This window comes from Balaenoptera musculus, chromosome 5 (genome assembly GCF_009873245.2).
Source record: "Balaenoptera musculus isolate JJ_BM4_2016_0621 chromosome 5, mBalMus1.pri.v3, whole genome shotgun sequence".
NCBI classification, from domain to species: domain Eukaryota; kingdom Metazoa; phylum Chordata; class Mammalia; order Artiodactyla; family Balaenopteridae; genus Balaenoptera; species Balaenoptera musculus.
Window position 1 is genome coordinate 53,608,006 of NC_045789.1, and position 23,614 is coordinate 53,631,619.

At 36.2% G+C, this 23,614-nt stretch overlaps 1 protein-coding gene across 1 annotated transcript in view; it reads left to right on the forward strand.

The window, feature by feature from the left end:
• Positions 1–5,080: 5,080 nt before the first annotated feature.
• The window catches only part of TMPRSS11E (transmembrane serine protease 11E), a 32,780-nt gene continuing 14,246 nt past the window's right edge, over positions 5,081–23,614 (forward strand). Inside the window, exons 1-5 of the mRNA XM_036852236.1 lie at positions 5,081–5,112; positions 8,716–8,840; positions 13,688–13,809; positions 15,989–16,056; positions 19,541–19,704. Of these exons, the coding sequence (XP_036708131.1) occupies positions 5,081–5,112; positions 8,716–8,840; positions 13,688–13,809; positions 15,989–16,056; positions 19,541–19,704 (511 nt within the window). The remainder of the gene's footprint in view (positions 5,113–8,715; positions 8,841–13,687; positions 13,810–15,988; positions 16,057–19,540; positions 19,705–23,614) is intronic.

The window sequence follows — 23,614 nt, forward strand, 5'->3', positions numbered from 1 at the left end:
CCCAAATTCATTGATTAGCTCTAGTAGTTTTCTGGTGGCATCTTTAGGATTCTCTGTGTATAGTATCATGTCATCTGCAAACAGTGACAGTTTTACTTCTTCTTTTCCAATTTGGATTCCTTTTATTTCTTTTTCTTCTCCGATTGCCGTGGCTAGGACTTCCAAAACTATGTTGAATAATAGTGGTGAGCGTGGACATCCTTGTCTTATTCCTGATATTAGAGGAAATGCTTTCAGTTTTTCACCATTGAGAATGATGTATGCTGTGGGCTTGTCGTATATGGCCTTTATTATGTTGAGGTAGGTTCCCTCTATGCTCACTTTCTGGAGAGTTTTTATCATAAATGGGTGTTGGATTTTGTCAAAAGTTTTTTCTGCATTTATTGAGACGATCATATGGTTTTGATTGTTCAATTTGTTAATACGGTGTATCACATTGATTGATTTGTGTATATTGAAGAATCCTTGCATCTCTGGGATAAATCGCACTTGATCATGGTGTATGATCCTTTTAATGTGTTGTTGGGTTCTGTTTGCTAGTATTTTGTTGAGGATTTTTGCATCTATATTCATGAGTGATATTGGTCTGTAATTTTCTTTTTTTGCAGTATCTTTGTCTGGTTTTGGTGATGGTGGTCTCATAGAATGAGTTTGGGAGTTTTCCTTCCTCTGTAATATTTTGGAAGAGTTTGAGAAGGATGGGTGTTAGCTCTTCTCTAAATGTTTGATTGAATTCACCTGTGAAGCCATCTGGTCCTGAACTTTTGTTTGTTGGAAGATTTTTAATCTCAGTTTCAATTTCATTACTTGTGATTGGTCTGTTCATATTTTCTATTTCTTCCTGGTTCAATCTTGGGAGGTTATCCCTTTCTAAGAATTTGTCCATTTCTTCCAGGTTGTCCATTTTATTGGCATAGAGTTGCTTGTAGTAGTCTCTCAGGATGCTTTGTATTTCTGCAGTGACTGTTGTAAACTTCTCCTTTTTCATTTCTAATTTTATTATTTGGGTCCTCTCCCTCTTTTTCTTGAGGAGTCTGGGTAGTGGTTTATCAATTTTGTTTAGCTTCTCAAAGAACCAGCTTTTAGTTTTATTGGTCTTTGTTATTGTTTTCTTTGTTTCTATTTCATTTATTTCTGCTCTGATCTTTACGATTTCTTTCCTTCTGTTAACTTTGGGTTTTGTTTGTTCTTCTTTCTCTAGTTCCTTTAGGTGTAAGGTTAGATTGTGTATTTGAGATTTTTCTTGTTTCTTGAGATAGGCTTGTATAGCTATAAACTTCCCTCTTAGAACTGCTTTTGCTGCATCCCATAGGTTTTGGATAGTCGTGTTTTCATTGTCATTTGTCTCTAGGTATTTTTTGATTTCCTCTTTGATTTCTTCAGTGATCCCTTGGTTATTTAGTAACGTAGTGTTTAGCCTCCATGTGTTTGTGTTTTTTACATTTTTTTCCCTGTAATTCATTTCTAATCTCATAGTGTTGTGGTCAGAAAAGATGCTTGATATGATTTCAATTTTCTTAAATTTACTGAGGCTTGATTTGTGACCCAAGATGTGATCTATCCTGGAGAATGTTCCATGTGCACTTGAGAAGATAGTGTAATCTGCTGTTTTTGGATGGAATGTCATATAAATATCAATTAAGTCCATCTTGTTTAATGTGTCATTTAAAGCTTCTTTTTCCTTATTTATTTTCATTTTGGATGATCTGTCCATTGGTGTAAGTGAAGTGTTAAAGTCCCCCACTATTATTGTGTTACTGTTGATTTCCTCTTTTATAGCTGTTAGCATTTATCTTATGTATTGAGGTGTTCCTATGTTGGGTGCATATATATTTATAATTGTTATATCTTCTTCTTGGATTGATCCCTTGATCATTATGTAGTGCCCTTCCTTGTCTCTTGTAACATTCCTTATTTTAAAGTCTATTTTATCTGATATGAGTATTGCTACTCCAGCTTTCTTTTGATTTCCATTTGCATGGAATATCTTTTTACATTCCCTCACTTTCAGTCTGAATGTGTCCCTAGGTCTGAAGTGGGTCTCTTGTAGACAGCATATATATGGGTGTTGTTTTTGTATCCATTCAGCAAGCCTGTGTCTTTTGGTTGGAGCATTTAATCTCTTCACGTTTAAGGTAATTATTGATATGTATGTTCCTATGACCATTTTCTTAATGTTTTGGGTTGTTTTTGTAGGTCCTTTCTTCTCTTGTGTTTCCCACTTAGAGAAGTTCCTTTAGCATTTGTTGTAGAGCTGGTTTGGTGGTGCTGAATTCTCTTAGCTTTTGCTTGTCTGTAAAGCTTTTGATTTCTCCATCGAGTCTGAATGAGATCTTTGCCGGGTAGAGTAATCTTGGTTGTAGGTTCTTCCCTTTCATCACTTTAAGTATATCATGCCACTCCCTTCTGGCTTGTAGAGTTTCTGCTGAGAAATCAGCTGTTAACCTTATGGGAGTTCCTTGTATAATATTTGTCATTTTTCCCTTGCTTGCTTTTAATAATTTTTCTTTGTCTTTAATTTTGCCACTTTGATTACTATGTGTCTCGGCATGTTTCTCCTTGGGTTTATCCTGTGTGGGACTCTCTGCACTTCCTGCACTTGGGTGGCTATTCCTTTCCCATGTTAGGGAAGAGTTTTTGACTATAATCTCTTCAGATATTTTCTCTGGGTCCTTTCTCTCTCTCTTCTCCTTCTGGGACCCCTATAATGTGAATGTTTTTTCATTTAATGTTGTCCCAGAGGTCTCTTAGGCTGTCTTCATGTCTTTTCATTCTTTTTTCTTTATTCCGTTCTGCAGCAGTGAATTCCACCATTCTGTTTTCCAGGTCAGTTATCCGTTCTTCTGCCTCAGTTATTCTGCTGTTGCTTCCTTCTAGTGTAGTTTTCATTTCAGTTACTGTTTTGTTCATCTCCTGTTTGTTTGTTCTAGGTCTTTGTTAAACATTTCTTGCATCTTCTTGATCTTTGCCTCCATTCTTATTCCAAGGTCCTGGCTCATCTTCATTATCATTTTTCTGAATTCTTTTTCTGGAAGGTTGCGTATCTCCACTTCATTTAGTTGTCTTTCTGGGGTTTTATCTTGTTCCTTCATCTGGTACATAGCCCGCTGCCTTTTCATCTTGTCTATCTTTCTGTGAATGTGGTTTTTGTTCCACAGGCTGCAGGACTGTAGTTCTTCTTGCTTTTGCTGTCTGCCCTCTGGATTATTTGTAATTTTATAAGTAGTAATTTATTTGTATTTCTTTAAAAAACATAGCAATGAAAACATATGATCCATGAGCATGTATTCAAAATTTTAGTTCCACCTTGGATATTTTAATAGTCTTGTTCTAGACTATAATAAGAATCTAATCTTATAAGATTGAAGATCTCACCAATGCCAGCTGATATGAGTCTTCCACAAAGCACAAAGCATCTGAAGTTTTTGTGTGAACAAGACAAGCAGGCACAATCTATAAGGTAAAGAAATGAGCTAGTGCCAAATACACAACAAAAACTGAATAAATATTTATTAACTAATATTTTAAAACTTAAGCACTGACTTATGGAATTAGTAATGTCATAAGGTACTATGCTGTTTCTTCATTGTGGTATCTTTCCTTATGCTTTGTTTGGATATGTAATATATACAGACATTCATGACCACAAATAAGAAGTGTCTCCTGAAATTAATGTCTCCTTATTTTCATTTATCACTTTCTGTACTATGATAACACTTTACAGTAGATAGATAAAATCATATTTGCAAAATTATATGTTTTAAACAGGTGAAATAGACTATTAACCCACAACACTTGATTATTATATAAAGTGTTTTATGGAAATCAGGCTTTACTTAAATAGTAATTATTCTTCACAATGTCTGACCTTTCTTTTCTTTTTGTAATATTCCAAGTTCTTTTCTAAGACTAAGGCAGAACAGAAGTGCTTGAGAGAGGTTGAAACCCATATTGTGGTACTGACAAATGGTCAGTTCAATTTGGCTTAATCAACTTCAATTCAATCCCCTCTGTGAATATATATTGAGCATCAGAGTGGTCAGAGAATAAAGAGATAAGTAAGGCACAGACATTATCCCCAAGAGGCTCAAACTGTATATTATGATGTGATACTTAGGGGTGAATATAGCTTACTGAAATAAAGGGGACTTTTCTGAACTGGCTCTTAAATGCACAAAGGCTTTTATGATGCAAGCAAATTACAGACTCTGAGTTACTCCATATAGGAGGCAGCAGGAACAAAGGCAAAGAGCTAGAAAGCTCATGGGGAAGAGGGGTAATGCCAGGCTAACTGAGGCCAACTTGGGTTTCAAGTGATCTCAGCCACTGGATCTATCACTTCCAGAAAGAGCACTTACTGTAATGGACAATGATTCAGAGATTGGGGAGGCAGACGAGAAACCTGTTATCGAGCTGCATGATGGGTTTTAGTGACAATTATCAGAACAAAGTTAGTGGTAATGGGATTGGAGACACACTAAATTAGATTTGCCATGCAGTTGAGACTAAAAAATGAAAAGACTATTATAACTTCCCAACACAATTATCATTGACTTGTAGGCTATTGCTTATGTCAGCCATCAGTAAACTATGGCCCAAGGGTGAAATCCAGCCCACGACCTGTTTTGAGCTTGAGTTAAGAGTGATTTTTATACTTTCTAAATGGTTGAAACAAATAAAAATAAAAATAATATTTCATGACAAGTGAAAATTATACAAAAGTCAAATTTCAGTGTACAGAAATAAAATTTTATTGGAACACAGCCATGTTCATTTGTATATGTATTGTCTGTAGCTGCTTTTGCAGTACAGTGGCAGAGCTGACTAGTTGCAATAAGGAGTGTGTGGTCCAGAAAATCTAAAATAGTTACTATCTGGACCTTCACAGAAAACTTTGCTGACCTCTGGCTTAAGTAGTTAATGATGCATTAGCATCACCAGCTTTATAGATACTGTGCCTGTGTTCATTCAAAACAGCTCAGCTGGACTGAGCTGGTGAAACATTCCAACTAAGAATATCAGCACTGTTTACCATTACAGAGAATGGGCAACGAGTTGGACATCTACTATTAATCGGTCCATGGTGGTGGTGTTAGGAAAGCGTTTGTTCTGGTAAACTTTCCTCTGAAGCACTGTGAGCCTTGACTTATGGTTCTCCAGTGCTTGCCATGTGGTTTATTTCTGGTAGTATGTTTTTTCTCCTCCTCTTTTTGTTGTTGTTGCTGCTGCTTTTCTTTCTTATACTATTCTAGAAAAAGACACATTAAGAAGTGATAATGATAATGCACCTCTGGACTTGTCCTCTGGCAATTTGGAGCTTATAAAAATATAACCATATTTTAACTGTCATATTCACCTGCTACATTCACTGTCTAATTACACATCCTCAACTGAAAAGAAAAATCATAGAAAGAAATCTGATACCACTGAAGCTATTAGAATTTATCCAGTCTGTCTGAAGGTGGTTTTACAAGAGGAGGTTCATATAAGTTTCAACAGGCCCCAGTAATGATTGGACAAGTGTTTATGTGCAGGAAGAGGTTAGTTACACAAGTGTCTGTTGATATGTAAAATAGATTTATTCCTCCATTTTACTAACTTTTTTTTAGCACACTTCTACTACATCTAATTTGGAGCAATTCAGTATGGAATCACTTGCTGAGAAAGCAAACAAAAAAAGTGATTAAGAAACAGGGTGAATCAGTTTGAAAAGCAATCTCATACAGACTGGGAAGGGAAGAGATAATGTTTCAAATGAAAAAAATCTCAGTAATGTGGTCATTACCATTATTATTAATAATTAAAATAATGATGATAATAATAATAGTCCTTACTATTTGTACAATGATTTTCTACTGGGCAGCTCAAAGTAATGAAATACTTCATCATTTTTATCTCTAAGAGCTCATCAAGTTAGTAAGGGTCTGGAATTCTTATCCTTGTTTTTCATATGGAGAAAATAAGGGAGAGAAATGAATCTGCTGGTACCACACTATACAGCAGGTTGGTGGTCAGAATCAGAAACATACTCTCTTACCTGTTTATTCAAAGTGTTTTTGATGGATTCTCTTTTTTCTTTATCCCATACTATCCCTATTATTTCCCTCAAAGCCACCAAAGACAGAGCAGCCCTAAAATAGTGTTGAAAGGTGGGAGACAGGAAAAGAAGACACAGCAGTACCTCAAACAAGATAGTGATAGGAACTCCATGAAAAGGCATGTATAACCATCCTCGTTACTTTCTCTCTCTCTTTTTCTCTCTCTCTCATTTAATTCGAAAGCATGATGTTTCTTTTTTTTTAAAAATCCATCATAACATAAAAAAGTACATAAATTAAAATTAAAGTTGCCCTCTTACTTCTGTTATTCCACTTCTTACTGTTAAAAATTTTGTGTGTCTTTCTATATACTTCACTATGCACCTACACATATAGTTTTATTATGTACAAAAACTGGAACATAGGATGCATATTATTCTGCAATATTTTTTCATTAAAATATATCATTGACATTTTGCATGTTAATACGGGTAGCTCTACCTCATCAATTTAATGGCTGCATTGTTTTAATTTTCTGCCTTGATTAAGAGTTATTGTAGAATAAATAGAACTTCTGTCTTATATTTCACAGTTCTACATATTCTTTTGACGATTATATCAATATCAATTGTTTCCTATATTTACAAATTCATATTCTTCATCTGGCATGTGTTGAAACTAGTTGAGAAGCCCTTCCCTCCCCATATTCCCTCCAAACTTTTGCTTATGTCTGCTATATGCATCTCCTTTCTTCTGCAGCAAATGAATAGCAAGCATTCAGGGATGAAGGAACAGGAGTCAGTTTATAAGTTTCTTATGCATGTTTTCATGTAAGAAATGTGCAGAAGTGGAGAAGTGTTTTTATATTACAGTAATTGTCATTCTAGGAACAGGTGCTTGGAATCCCACTCAAGGGAGAACTGGAGATGGAAGAGATTGGGGAGAGAAAGATAGTTTCCTCGGCTACAGCCCCATGGGGATATAACAGAAATAAGGGAGGAGACCAAGTAGAATCCCTGGAGCCTTCCACTACATTCCAGTGACTTCAGCAGGGCAGAGTCATGTGGCGATGACACTGTTGACTTCTGCAACAGTGTTCCCGCCAAACAGGACATTGAGACAGACCCAAGATGGGATGATGGTGTGCCAGGGACCAGAATGATTATGTCGCTTCCTGGTCTTGTATCATCAGGAAACGGAGTTCCCTTGATTTCTGTAAGCAACGATTATTTATTGTGAAATGCTTCACAGTTTCCAAGAAGTTTTCACATTTATGATCTCATTCTGGGTCCCACAGTCAACCATGTGCTTTAAACAGAATGGGTAGGCTGTCTCTTATTGACAGATGGACAAACTTAGTTCAGAGTCTAAATAACTTGTCCAAGCTGGTAAGGAAAGGGCTGGACTTGGAATTCTCTTTATTCTGAAGCAACCCCAGGTGCTCCTTCAGGATAACACTGCCCTTTCCCTCAGTTCTTGTACCAGACTGCTCTGAAGATAAGAACACAAGCCTTGATTCTACCAACATGCTAAATACCTCAAGAAATTTAAAATAACAGCATCGTATTTAAACAACTTGGCCAACTCTGACTTATTTCATTTTCTCTAACTTTTGAGTTTGTTTAGCAGCTATTTTAACACAAGGGAACGGCAACTTTACTAATCAAACAAAAATCAGGTTGATCAACATTTTTCAGTAACATGTATTTTTGAAGGCAGAACAAATGGGAGAGGTTGAGGAAGTTTCATGCAGAAGGGATTTCCTGCAGCGTTGCTGAAGTTTAGAGGTCAATATTAGCTCAAACACTCAGGTTCTTTAGAAGAGACCTCTAGTTATCTCTTATGTGTATCCTCTAAGTTTGTTTCAGAAAAATAGTAAGAGAATAGAATTAGAAACTCTGCCCTGAACCTAATATGGTTCAAACTGTAACATATATCATAGGCCATTTAAGATTCTACAGTGGAAGTGCCCGACTTGGTATCTTGCACATAGCTGGCTCAGCAAATCATAGCTAACTCTTAAATAGCACTTTCTACATGCGAGGCACTGTTGTAGGCATTTTACATACAGTAATTCATTTAATCCTTACAATAATCCTATAAGATTGGTACTATCATTATCATCTTCATTTTTAAAAAAATTTTTTATTTATTTATTTATTTTATTTTATGGCTGTGTTGGGTCTTCGTTTCTGTGCGAGGGCTTTCTCTAGTTGTGGCAAGCGGGGGCCACTCTTCATCGCGGTGCGCGGGCCTCTCACCATCGCGGCCTCTCTTGTTGCGGAGCACAGGCTCCAGACACGCAGGCTCAGTAATTGTGGCTCACGGGCCCAGTTGCTCCGCGGCATGTGGGATCTTCCCAGACCAGGGCTCGAACCCGTGTCCCCGGCATTGGCAGGCAGATTCTCAACCACTGTGCCACCAGGGAAGCCCATCATCTTCATTTTTTGAACGAGGAAACTGAGATACAGAGAAGTCAAATTACCTGCCTAAGGTCAAGCAACCAGAGCCAGGAATGGCTTCAGCAGCCAGGGATTAGGGTGTGTTCTAAGACAAAACAGTACTCTTCCTTCTAACTGAGTGTCCTGAATTAGTTCCCCAGGAATATCTACTTCACCTAAGGAGTGGGTATGGGTGTGCACTGTAATATAATCCATCTGTTTGCTTTCTTTCTCAGGCCAGCTGTGGTGAGGGCCAGGACGAGAGCTTGTTTGGAGCCCTGGGTTATTGGCCTCATCACCTTTATATCCCTGATTGTCCTGGCAGTGTGCATCGGACTCATCGTTCATTATGTGAGATACAGTAAGTATGGGTTGCCCTGGCATCATGTGATTTACCTCAAATATTTCCTGATTACATACATGTTTTGATTTGCCTCAAGCTGATTCATTCATTACTATAATTTGTTTGCATAGCTGGTACAAAGAACTCTTCACCTGCCTTGTTACTCATTTAATCCTCACAAGCCAAGGAGGATTCTTTTTTCTATCTTTGATGTAGCAATGCTTCCTGCTGGGAATAGCATGCTAGCTTTCATATTCATTAACAAGCAATAATCAAGTCTTAATTAAGGGAAAACCATAGGAAAGCTACAGTCCAATGTTTGGAGTTGTTTGAGGTCATAGGACAATCATCTTGATTTAAAATAACTCTAACTCATTGAAATCCTGACAGCTCAATAAATTGTACAATCAGGGGTCATAGGGAAGTAGGCTCTATTTTGTACTAGTTAGTCGGGAAAATGCCTATAGTAACATATTGTTGAATAAATGCCTATTCATTATTTTAAAATCATCTTGGTATATATTGCAAGTGATTAAAGAAGATAGGATATGCTGAGAATATTAATTACAAAGAGGTTCACTCTGCGGTAATCAGGTACCTCCCTGCTAGATGAACCCTGAACACTGCTATGTTATTAGAAAGGTCCCCAGGGTACTTCAGAACTCTTCTTCTAGGGCATAACAACCCTTCTGAAGTTTCCTTCTTACTCTGTCTCAGGTTTTAATTAGTTGACTCCACTTTGACCTATTTGTTTAATATCTCCCTTAGTGACTAGATAATGCTTTGATGTTCAAGACCCTGTAACCAAGAAGCTAATCACTGGATTCTAATTTAATTGGGAATTTGCAGCAGTTGCTTTTTTGTAAGAGAGATGGGTGATCTGTAAATTGGTTATCTTCTACTAGCAGACACAAATCCAATCTTACTTTCCTAAACAAGGTGGATTATTCCTGAAAGAAAAAGTATCCAAAGATTTTTTTTTTGGGGGGGGATAGAATTTGCCCATATGCAGGTCTTGAATTTGGACTATCTGCATTTTGATAATTTCTCTGGAGCAGTTTTTTAGTATAAAAAGAATAGCTAAAATAACTTTATAATTCTACAGTTCTGTTCTGAATATATTAAGTCCCATTATGTTGTAAGCATCATTATTCCTCTCCATGGATGCCTATGTTTTACTCATTTTTGTATTTCTAGAAACTTATTAAAGAACTTATTAGGCACATATTAGATAATTAATGTTTACTGAATAGTGAATGATAAAAATAAATGATCATACCTATGATATTTCTTGGGGTATATTTTGGTTTGTCTGACTTAACAAGGAATTCCTAGTCATGTTAGGGATCTTATTACTTCAGTGAGAGAAATGTTCTTGCTACTTCTCCTTTGCCTCCTCCCAAGCCAGTATTATAAGGCTTGCAAATCTTACTCATATGCATACAATAAAAACCTGGTAAGATTTCAGTAACTTGTTCCTGTGTACCCTATTGTTGGGATGATAAGCTGAGTAATACACAACGTCCGCTGCCCACACAGCACACCTGAATAAACAGCAATTGTTATGATATGTGTTATTGTCATATTTGTGGACCTGTCTTTTGTTTAGAGATGTACCTAAGAAACAGAGTAGATATAACATGAGAATTTAGGGTGCTGGCACGCCTAGGTAACCAACTGAGCCAAACGAATCTATTGTAGAAACAGGCAGATAAAGATCGAGGTGATCAGACTGCATCATTTTGGCATAAAACCCAGGACAGCATAGAACTGTGTGTTCAGTTTTTATCCAGTGGCCTTTGGGACTGCGTTTCTGTCCCTTTTGTGATTTGAATGACAGCAGGTGAATCTATTATGAACATCATTGTAGGTTATAGAATCACAAAGCTGTTAGAAAATTATCAGCAAACTCATGTTCATCCTTATTTTTCTTTTCTGTTAATATTCTCAATAATATTTTTCAACAACTGCACATGCTGTATAATTCTGGTAACTGGAAATATGTTTTGAAACATAGCAACCTATTTGAGTCTATCAGGCAAATTAAAATATTGACTATAGATAAGTTGTTCATTTGGTTGAAGCATATAAAATTGCTGATATTTGACCATTTTTAACCTATATAAATGGCAATTTCAAATAATTCAATCTAATAACTGAAAAGAAACAGGTCTAAGGATGTAGAAGAGTATGTTCTCCTCCTCTTTAGAACCTTACTATTCAACATGTGCTTAGGTACCAGCAACATCAGCCTCATCTAGGAGCTTGTTAGAAATGCAGAATCTTGGGCCCAACTTTATTTCTTTAATTTTTTATTGGAGTATAGTTGATTTACAGTGTTGTGTAGTTTCTGCTGTACAGCAAAGTGAATCAGTTATACATATTCATATATCCACTCTTTTAAAAATTCTATTCTCATATAGGTCATTACAGAGTATTGAATACAGTTCCCTGTGCTATACAGTAGGTTCTTATTAGTTATCTATTTTATATCTAGTAGTGAGTATATGTCAATCCCAATCTCCCAATTTATCCCTCCCCCCATTTCCCCCTTGGTAACCATAAATTTGTTTTCTACATTTGTGACTCTATTTCTGTTTTGTAAATAGGTCCACTTGTACCATTATTTAAAATTCCACATATAAGCAATATCATATGATATTTGTCTTTGTCTGACTTCACTCACTATGACAATTTCTAGGTCCATCCATGTCACTGCCAATGGCATTATTTCATTCTTTTGTATGGCTTTCTTATTCCACTGTGTATATGTACCACATCTTCTTTATCCATTCCTCCGTCGATGGACATTTAGGTTGCTTCCATGTATTGTAATAGTAAATTTACAATACAATACAATTTACAATACAACACAATTGCTATTGTAAATAGTACTGCAATGAACATTGGGGTATGTGTATCTTTTTGAATTATGGTTTTCTCCGGATACATGTTGGGCCCAACTTTAGACCTAAAGTAAACTATTGGTCAATATTTAGATAAATTAAAAATGTTACTTGAAATTGTGTATATTGTGATCTGCTTGCATTTCAGGTCAAACAGTCCATTCAGGGCAAGGGCAAGGTCATTCAGTGAAAGAGAGGGAGGAAGGCAAATCCTCCCTAGACCCTCACTTGAGTGGCTAATGCTCAGGAGACCCTGACCTTTCAGTGTCATCCATCTCCTTTATGCATAACCAACCCCTCCCCAGGCCTTGTCCGAGTCTGACCAGAGACTTCCCTTTCTGTCCCAACAAATCCTCTGGATGGCTAGAATGTTTTTTTGGAATTTATTGGTAGTTTTCTTTTTTTCTTATATAACTCTCATGTAAAACTAGAGATTTCTCCTATAGCCTCAGTGAGTGTATTTGGCTTTTTCCACTCCAAGAAGCAATATATAATGAAAATTTGTGCTTTGGGAGTTAGACCTTAGCTTGAAACCCAGTTCAGTCTTTTCTGGCCATGTCATGTTGAGGTTGGGCAATTTATTTACACTTCTGAGATGGTAGTCCTTATCTGTTAAATGTGGATAATACTACTTTCTTATGGGGGTTGTTTTAAATTGAATGAGATACGCAAATATGCTTGGGACACAGGTGTCTAATGTTAGTTTTCTTTCCCTCCGGGGTTTAAGTGAGGGAAAGGATGAGAAGCAAGAGAACAACTGAGATTGATGAGGCACACTCCATTTTCCTATCATAACCATACGCAACCATCGTGTTCTAGATGCTTGGCACAGAGTCTCTCACAGAAAAGATAGTCGGCATGAATATTCATGGAATGAATCTTCTGAGCTCTGTGCTTGCTTCATGTACAGGAGGGTAGAGGAAAAGCTGTGTTGCACTAATTCTTCAGCAGACCACAAAACATGGGCTGCTTGAACTGGATGCAGAAAGTGGAGACAATCGCTAAAGAAACAGACCAAACCAATTCCTATGGCTGGTGGAGAAATAAATGGAGTGGACAAGGGAACCAGGTGAAACTAAGTAGTGTCTCTGGAGGGTTATATCCGTGGCAACTCTACCTCCTTAAACTTCTATATACTGAGCTCCTAGCATTTTAATCCCTACCCTCATCTCCTTATCCAAAATAAATATTCTTACACTAGAGTCCCTATGGCAAGAATTGATGTGTATAGTTATGGAACTGGAAGAAATCTACTTTTTAAATATAAAAATGCATTTACTCTTGGGAAGCTTCTGAATCTCTTCCTGTGATATGCTCAGATGGTGTGACTTACTGCTTCTTGTGGCTTATTCAGGAATGGATAACACATGACTAATTAGCCTACAGGAACACCAAGCATTTCATATGGCTTTATACTCTAAATCTTATGATGATGAACGTTGTTGTCTTTTTTTTTTTCTCTTTTTTTCTGCCTTCTCTGGTTTATTTATTTATTTATTTATTTTTATATTTATTCTGGCTGTGTTGGGTCTTTGTTTCTGTGCGAGGGCCTTCTCCAGTTGCGGCAAGCGGGGGGCCACTCTTCATCGCGGTGTGCGGGCTTCTCACTATCGCGGCCTCTCTTGTTGTGGAGCACAGGCTCCAGACGCGCAGGCTCAGTAATTGTGGCTCACGGGCCTAGTTGCTCCGCGGCATGTGGGATCTTCCCAGGTAGGGCCCTAACCCGTGTTCCCTGCATTAGCAGGCAGACTCTCAACCACTGTGCCACCAGGGAAGCCCACGTTGTTGTCTTTTATTTTGAGATAACCATGAAGGTCAGAACAGGATGATGGAGATGATGACCAGGGTAGGGCATTGTTTCCTGTCTCAGTCTGTCTAGCAACTACCAAATGGGGAAATGATGATGCTTTACACACATCTGATAAAAAGTATGATGAGTTTTTTCCTCTATCCTTGTAGATCAAAGGACGACCTACAATTACTATAGCACATTGTCATTTACAAGTGACAAACTATATGATGAGTTTGGAAAAGAGGCTTCTAAAAATTTCACAAAAATGAGCCAGAAAATTGAATCAATGGTAAGCATTTTATTCCCATTTCTAGAGTATTTGCTATCACTTTTTACCATAATTTTTAGTATCCTAGCTTCTCAAACATCCATTCAACTGATCTTGTATATCTTGCAAAATGGGGAGAGGCCCTACCTGAGAGATATAAGACAAAACTAACAATACATGACTTGGAGGAATATGCCTTACAGGGCTAAACCTAGTGACTTTTAGCCATTTCCTTTTGTACGTCCTACTCACCCTTCCTTAGCTAGTGCTACAGTATTGATCAGCAGAGTCTAGAAATTCTGAGAATGTTAGGGTGACCCAAAATACAGTTGTTGTATTACTGATTTCCTAAAGAAGAGGCCTTTAGCAAAAGGACACAAGATTGAAACTATTCAGACACATACTTGAGAAGTATTTTTAGTATTTAAAACATCCAACCTTGGACAAGTTTTTGGTACATAAGTCTATAGGAAATCCTTGGATATTCATCTTTATCCTTAGGGCATCAATATTCATCCTGAGGAATGAATTGAATATTTTAAATAGTGGAAAATTTAGCAGTATAGGCCAAAAGAGCAAGAGCCTGGGTGATGACTTCTCTTCATTGTCAGACTACTTAGAGAATAATTTAGACTTTTCCTGGTAGTCTGTGAAGTAATTAGTGAAATGATGTGATGGAAAGCACCCTAAACTAGGAGTTGGGACACCTAGTTCTAGTACCGTTTACTAGCCAGTGATGTGTCATTGACATATCTCTTTATCATTCCGGAAAAATTCTCTTATGTGAAAATTAAGGCACTAGACTAGAAAATTTCCAAATTGTCTTCCAGTTCCAATATCCTGAGTGAGAACAGAATGGCAGTGGCCCACCTGGAAACTGCCTGGTAGACTAGGAGCTGGAGGATTTGGATACTTTGCTGAGGAGAGGGTCAAATCCTGGTTGTATTTGTACTTGTAAACACCAAACCAGGGAAATAGCAAATAAGCTCTTTTTAAGGAGCTATATTTTAGGATATATATACATATATATGTACATATATCTCCTTAAAATATAACATATATTAAAGGAAAGGAAATGGAACTAAAGAGATCAAGTAAAGATGCAACTATTTTCCTTGTTTTTTGTGCCATTCACTAAAATTTTTATAAGATCCAGACTGACTTAAATATATAGGAATATAAATAGGACTCTAATACTCTTAAAAATTAATAATTTTGAAATTGTTTGATAAAAATAAACCTTTAAATAAATATTTCCAAGTGAATGCTGTCATTAGAGAACTCATTTGAATTGTGCTGATTTGTCTCATAATTGAAGTAACTTTCCTTGGGCACAAAGACTCAGAAGTCAAACAAAATGTAAGAAAGGATAAAAAGGCTCATTGTTTCTGTCAGTCAATTACCAGCTTGTAGTATCTGTGTTTAGTAAATATCCATACAGTGAAAACAAGAAACACTTGATGTGTTTACCTTGACTTTAATTTAAAAATTAAGTTGGTTAGAATTCTTATTTGTAGTAGTAAGAAATACCTCCATAAAATACATTCTTCCACCCTATTAGAGTAAACCTTATAGGAGGTATTAGGCTATGTATCCCAGTTCACCTGGGCCTTCCTAAGAGCATCTTGAGTGCTGAACTGAGTGCAGATTATGACAGGATATTTGGTAACTTTTTCACCAGGTTTGAGAAACATGTGACACCATTATGCATTCATTTCCCCCTTCCAAGTACTAATCAAGCCCGACCCTGCTTAGCTTCTGAGATTAGATGAGATCCAGCATGTTCAGGATGGTGTGGCCATAGATTGTTCTTATTTTTATGACCTACCACTTGACAGAGTTTTTTCATTTCCTTTGTTTATCTACAGTAACAGTCTGTATCTCACGGTGTGGATGCTTACTCTTACTTTTCAAAACCGAATCTGTTTATTGTCTTTTGTCTCTTTCTGAGTGTAACGCAGAAGATGTCACTCCTGGCCCCCCTACTATGGTCCCCCAGCTCCTATAATTCCTAAGGCAGAGTTCAGTTGAAATCACTGAGTAGAATACAAAAAGAGATTCCTCAAGTTCAGCACATTGTGAAATGTCAGTCAATGTGTTTTGTTTTTAAGTTTTTTAAAAATGTTTTTAAGCTTTGAATCAACTTGCAGAATTTCAGAAAATTATCCTTGCTGACGTATTTTGAATATTTTTGGAACAGGTGAAAAATGCATTTCATAGATCTTCATTGAAGCAAGCATTTGTCAAGTCTCACATTATCAAGTTCAGGTATGTAGATCTAAAATGCTGACTTCTGAATATAATTTAAAACTAAAGCTGTTAACCTGGTCAGTAATAAATACTGTTTGAAGTGTTAATGATATGATATAATTCAATTCAACAGACGTTAATTTGGTACCTGTTCTGTATAAGTCATGGGTTACAATGTGCCTTACTCATTCTTTAAATTCAAAAGATAGCATTTGCAAGATGATTTTGAGGGACAGAAGTATTATTGGTGGTTATGTTATAGAACTGTTTTTTTGTTTGTTTGTTTGTATGTTTTTTGGAAACCCTAATTAGCACAAATAGGGACCTAAGCCACATCCCGCAGTTTAATAGCAAATAAGTGTCCTATGTAAAATAGTGTAGTAGATGAGATTTTTCTTCTCCTCTTGGTTCTCCTTCCTACCAATTTTCTTTCCTTTCTTTCATTCCACTCGTTTTTTCTACAAATATTTAAGATCTCAGATCTGATCATCAACCATCAATAAATAGAATCCAGAGCATAACATTTTAAGCAAAATACTATATGAGGATCTTAAGTAATGTATTGTCTTAATACAAATTATTGGTATTTTTCAAAATAAAACAAGAGCTATTTCCAACATTATTTCAATGACAAAAACTCCAAGTTACTTCTCATTCTATTACTTAGTTGACATCTCTGAGGTGTTAGTTTGCTCACTTTCTTCTGAAAATTCCATACTGTTTGGTGTTTGAAATTTTACTTTTTCTTAGATCTTCTTCTCCAGTTCTTAAATTTTCACTCTCTCAAGGGGACTTCATCCACCCACAACATGGTTTCATGTGCTATTGAAACCCAAGTTTCTATTTCCAATCTAAACTGTTGTCCTGATTTTTAGAACTATATGCCTGCCCACGCACACCTCCACATGGAGGTTCCACAGAAAATTCTTAAACTCAAGAAAAACCCAATCACACTAATGAGAAACCTGGAAGTCATCCCACACTCCTCCCTTTCCTGGGCCCCTCGCATTTTATGAATAACTAAGTTCTACCAATTCTGTCTTCCAAATAACTTTCTATTTTGTTTACCCCTTCATCCCAGAAATCTTGCTACTCATTATTCTTTCTTCTGTTACTACAATATGAGAAGTGTAATTTGTTGGAAAGATAAAGTCAGTCTTAGAGATGTTGATTTGAGGTACTAAGGGACCTTACGAGCCTGAAATATGCATCTGACATAAGGGAGGAAATGGAAACTGAGGTGAAGACATAAATTTGCTCAACATCAACTCAAAGTATTAGAAAGTGTGGGTGTCAACAAAATTTCTCAGAAAAGGGGTAATGCAAGAAAAAAAGGATGATGAAGAAAGCTTGAAGAACGACAGTATTTAAGGAAATAGAAGAAAATAGGGAAATAAGGAAGGAGGAGGAAAAATGAAGAATCAAGAGAGGCACCACTGAAACTAACAACAGAACGTTTCAGGGAGTGAGTGGTCAGCATCCACAAGATTCCTGAGACGCCAAGTAATGTGACTAGAAAGAATCCATTGGAAATGTCAATGAGGAAGTCATTAGTGTTCAAGCAGAGAAACAACTGAGTGGAACAAAAGGGAAGGATGCAGACTGCAATGAAGTAAATATGAGGCAGAACGCAATTTACCCATTTAAGAAGGTTTTCTGTGATATGAAGGTGTGAGATAAATTGTATAGCTGGGGTAGAGGGAGAGTTTTGTTTGTTTTTGTCTCTATTAGCCAGCCAGTATAGGAATAGTTTAAGAGAAAGAAGAAAGAGTAAGTAATAGATTATAGGGTTGCTGAGGCAGTGAAATGGGATGAGATATATAAAAATAATCTCTTTAAAGTCCTATTTGTTTTTTTCAGATTACAAAAACAATAGAAAATTTTATAAAATTCAAATAACACAGTATTACAAAAAATAGAAAGCGAAAGCCCCCTCTCCAATAATTTCACACCCAGAAATGATACGTTTTATTAACAATTTATATTTAACATTTTCCCAATGACTGCATATAGATCTATTTCATTCTTTAGCTGGCTGTATAGTATTTCACTACAAGTATATGTCAAGATTGATTTAGCCAATGCCCTTTTGATGAACACTTGGGTTGTTACATATTTTTCTGATTTAAAAATAAGGTTATGACAACATATGTGTACATATCTCCTTGCACACAAAAGAGTGTATTTGAAGATTAAACTTCTAAAAGCAGAAATGCTGCATCAAAGAAGATGGATAATCAAATTTATAACAGATAAACTGCCTTCCAAAAATGAGATTCTAATTTATATTCCCACTTTCAGTTTGGGAGCATAGGAGTTGATGCAGTATACAGTGAGGAGTAAAATTGTTTGGGGTTCTGGTTCAAGATGGTGAAGTAGGAAGAACTGAACTCACCTTCTCCCATGGACACACTGAGTCTGCAGCTACATAAGAAACAATTTTCTCTTAAAAAAAAAAGTTGGCTGAGTAAATACTACACATTGGGCAAATGAGAAGAAAACCACATTGAAGCAGGCTGGAGACACTGGGACACAATCTTGTCATAAACTCCACCCCAGCAGAGCAACCCACACCAGAAGAAAACTCAAAACCCAGAGATTCTCCCTGGTGACTGAAGGGTTCGAACCCCATACCAGGCACGTCAACTTTTAGGATGTGCACTTGAGAGATGAGCCTCCAAAACATCTAACTTTGAAAATGAACAGGGTTTGAGTCCTGAGATCCACAAAACTGTAGCCATCTGGGAGATGCCTCCTTAAAGGGCCCATGTACTTGGACTCACCCATCCCAGGGCCCAGCACTGAGGCAGCTTATTGCACCCAGACTAAAAGGGAACTGATTGCATTTGAAAAGAAGGGGTAGAGTAACTGACAGAGAATGAGAAAGTGTAGTCAAGGATGATTCCAAAAAAAAAAAAAGGATGATTCCAAAGTAGTAATTCATTCAAATAATGCTAAAGCTAGTTAACACTCTATCTTGGAAATATAATCACGTGAAGTCAAAACAACTTGCTCAAGCTTTCTAATGTCCTTAGGATTGGGAGTTGTTTAGGAGAGCCTGAGGCTGCTTAGGAGAAATCACTGGATTTAATTAAGCCATTGGAAATTAAGCCTGAAAGCCAAAGCCAGAGTTGATTTCATATTTACCATACATTTTATTTGATAATTTTGAATGGTTGACAAGAGAATTGTTTTTTTATATTAATAACCCAAGTATTTAACTAGATCCTGTGGTGGTAAAGGAGATCATGAGCATACTAGTTAGTTATCAGAGAGGCTGAGATGGGAGTTCTATATATGGCAAACAATAGGAGTATAGAAGAAAACAAATTAGATCTTTTAAAATTACATTTATGGATTTGTTTTGTTTGTGTGTTTGTGCTTCAAATGAATGATAAAGAAAAAAAATAGAGTTTGATATTACCATAAATCTTATTTGGAACTTTACTTTTAAAAACCATCTTTCTCTCTCTTTTTTTTTTTTTTCCTTTTTGGTCCACAGTCAGGAGGAACATGGATTGTTGGCTCATATGCTGCTGATTTTTAGATTTCCCTCTACTGAGGATCCTGAAACCATAAGTAAAATTATTCAACGTGTTCTACATGAAAAGCTGCAAGATGCTGTAGGACCCCCTAAATTAAATCCTGAATTAGTTGAAATTAAAAGTAAGTTTATTTCCTATTATGTAGTTCAATTCTCTTACATAGAATAGCTCCATGTTAAGTCTGGTCTTGGGCACTGATTTTTTAAAAAGTTTTTGGATGTCTTTCATTGTGGGGATCTTGTCACCAACAGAATATTTCTTTGGGACTAAATTGGTTCTAATGAAGTTTTAAATTTTTTAATACTACCTTAAACTTTCACCACCCATGCAAGTCTGTCATTAACCCCTGAGCCTGTGTTCTTTTTCTATATTGGGGCTTACACTTTAGCTATAGAATCCAATGATAAATGGAGAAAGTGGCTTTGTGTATTTATTCCTCTTCTTTTTCTTGTTGCTTACTTTTTATGTTCTGAGTATGATGGGTGGAAAGGTTCATGCCATCCACATATTTGCTTTCAAATGTCATTAATAAACCTTGTTAGCTTCTTTACTTAGGCCTTTTACTGATGAAAAGTTTGTAATTTAGTTTTTGGTATAAATTATTTTTGGTATATTTTACAACTAATTTGAAAAATCTGAGGTTTTTGTTTTTGTCAGGGCAGGGGGACAAAATAAACAGTGATAGGTCCTTATTACTAGAAAGTAAAAAAAATAGGAGATCCTCAGGGGATATAAAAGACTGGTTAAAAGCTAAGTCATGTGCTATAGAACAATGCTAGTCTGTAGAAATAGTGTGCCAGCCACATGTATGATCTTAAACTTTCTAGTAGCCACATTAAAAAAGTAAAAGTAAACATGTGAAATGTATTTAAATAATTTATATATTTAACCCAATATATCCAAAGTAGTACTATTTCAACAAGTAGTCCATGTAACTGACTACTGGTCGAAATACTAATGTAATTTACATTGTATTCACAATGTATTTATATTTACAAATAGGCCCATGTAAATATTATTCTGAGATTTTTTTTTTGTAATAAGGCTTTGAAATCTATTGTATATTTTATATTTACAGCGCATTTCAGTTTAGCCACATTTCAAGAGCTCACTAGGCACATGTGGCTAGTGAATAGAATATTGGATATGGCAGCACTAGAAACTACAGAATAGGGGACAAGTAGAAAGAATGAATACAAGTGCTGATATAAAAGCTGACAGATGTAACTAGAGGCCTAACCTGATGGTCAGCCCCTCTACTTTGCTTAGAAAAGGAGTGCCTCAATGTCAGGGCCAGCTATGTAATTGTGGGGGTCCAGTGCAAAGTGAAAGTGTAGGACTCTTTGAAAAGCAATTAAACAATGCTGTTAAAGGGTACTAAGATATAAGACTTTGCTTCTTTCATGGTCTCTCTCGACGTATCATGGCATTTTTATTTGTTCATTAATGATATTCTAAGTGAAAAAATCCAAACTTTAAATTACTAGCATGAGTTTTGCTGTTCACCTTAATATTGTGAAATGTCAACTTCAAATGTAAATATAAAAGCATTTAATTTTTATTGGAATCATGAAAATTATACAACTGTATTTCATAGCTCATCCGTGCATGTATTTGGTTCCATGCAATGGAAACACTACAGAAGCTAGCTCAACATTTTTTATTTCCCTTCTTGATACAGGCAGTTTTACCCAATAACTTTCTACCTTCAGCTTATGTGAGGAAGAACCAAAAGATCCTTCTATGTCATTATTTCAGCTGAAGCTGTTGGTTAATACAAAGAAATAATCGGAGCTGGAAAAGGGATATGAGAGGGTCCCCTTAGTCCATTCATGTTTATTAGAATGCCATTGCCTTCTTTTGTGTTCTAAGCAAGTTCTGGTTCAAACAGAAAACAGCCTCCTGAGACTGTCACTACCCTCTGCTTACACAGTGGCAGACATCACACACTTATCTCATACTCACTTTGAGTTTGCTAAACATTGTGGGTCCACTGGAATTCTTAGTTCGTAGGATATTGTGCATGATATATACAAACGGGGTAGCAAGAATCCATGGGCACATCTATTGTGTATATCTCCTCTGCCCATGCCATCTCTATTATCCTGTCAAACTTCACTTCCAAACATGTTATGAGATAAAGTTATTATGAATTTCAAGACAGTGAGCATTAAACCAAGTGAGAGGTCATGCTGAGAGCAGGACTCAGTGCAGATACACAAGTCACACACTCATGAAGTCAGCCCTGTTAGTAGTATTGTAAAAAAAAAAAAAAAGAAATTCAACTAAATAAATTTAAAAATCTAATTGTCTTTATTTAATGATTCACAAATTGTGCAGTATTCCGCCTTAGCAGATAGATAGGAGCTCTGAGGAGCTGTACAAAATGGAAGCTTTTTATAGCCAGAAGGAGGTGAGACAAGGAAGCTTTCTAACGGAGTGGACTGTGTCATGAAAGGGCAACTTCATTTGGGTGTAGGTGGGGTCTATCAGACAGATTACTTCACTGGTGCCGACCAGGTAATTCCAGATTGACTGATTAAAGGTCACATTCCTGAGACACGCTGAAACTGCAATTAGGCTAGGTATTAGGTGGTTTGCTGATGTAGGACTTAGCACAAGTCACTCCATTTTGACTCTCCTTATTTCTTTTTTTAACAGTATCAACATGCAAAGCCATTTAAAGCTTGTGTTCCCATATTAATTTTCTGTTTGGATGATCTGTCCATAGTGTAAGTGGGGTGTTAAAGTCCCTTACTATTATTGTGTTACTGTCAATTTCCCCTTTTATTGTCATTAGCATTTGCCTTATGTATTGAGGTGCCCCTATGTTGGGTGCATAAATATTTATAACTGTTATATCTTCTTCTTGGATTGATCCCTTGATCATTATGTAGTGTCCTTCCTTATCTCTTGTAACAGTCTTTATTTTAAAGTCTATTTTATCTGATATGAGTATTGTTACTCCAGCTTTCTTTTGATTTCCATTTGCATGGAATATCTTTTTTCATCCTCTCACTTTCAGTCTGTATGTGTCCCTAGGTCTGAAATGGGTCTCTTGTAGACAGAATATATATGGGTCTTGTTAAATGATACAATAGACCAGATAGATTTAATTGATATTTATAGGACATTCCACCCGAAAGTGGCAGAATACACTTTCTTCTGAAGTGCACATGGAACATTCTCCAGGATAGATCACATCTTGGGTCACAAATCAAGCGGTGGAAAATTTAAGAAAATTGAAATTGTATCAAGCATCTTTTCCAACCAAAACGCTATGAGATTAGAAATCAATTACTGGAAAAGAAACTGTAAAAAAACAAACACATAGAGGCTAAAAAATATGTCACTAAATAATCAAGAGATCACTGAAGAAATCAAAGAGGAAATCAAAAAATACCTAGAAACAAATGACAATGAAAACACAATGACCCAAACCTGTGGGATGTAGCAAGAGGGAAGTTTATAGCAGTACAATCCTACTTCGAGAAACAAGAAAAATCTCAAACAAACAATCCAATCTTACACCTAAAGCAACTAGAGAAAGAAGAACAAAGAAAACCCAGACAGTAGAAGGAAAGTAATCATAAAGGTCAGAGCAGAAATAAATGAAATAGAAATGAATAAAACAATAGCAAAGATCAATAAAACTAAAAGTTGGTTCTTTGAGAAGATAAACAAAATTGATAAACCTTTAGCCAGACTCATCAAGAAAAAAAGGGAGAGGACTCAAATCAATAAAATTAGAATGAAAAAGGAGAAATTACAACTGACACCACAGAAATACAAAGGATTATAAGAGAATACTACAAACAACTATATACCAATAAAATGGACAACCTCAAAGCAGTGGACAAATTCTTAGAAAGGTGCAATTTTCCAAGACTGAACCAGGAAGAATTAGAAAATATAAACGACCTATCACAAGTAATGAAATTGAAACTGTGATTAAAAATCTTCCAACAAACAAAAGTCCAGGACCAGATGGCTTCACAGGTGAATTCTATCAAACATTTAGAGAAGAGCTA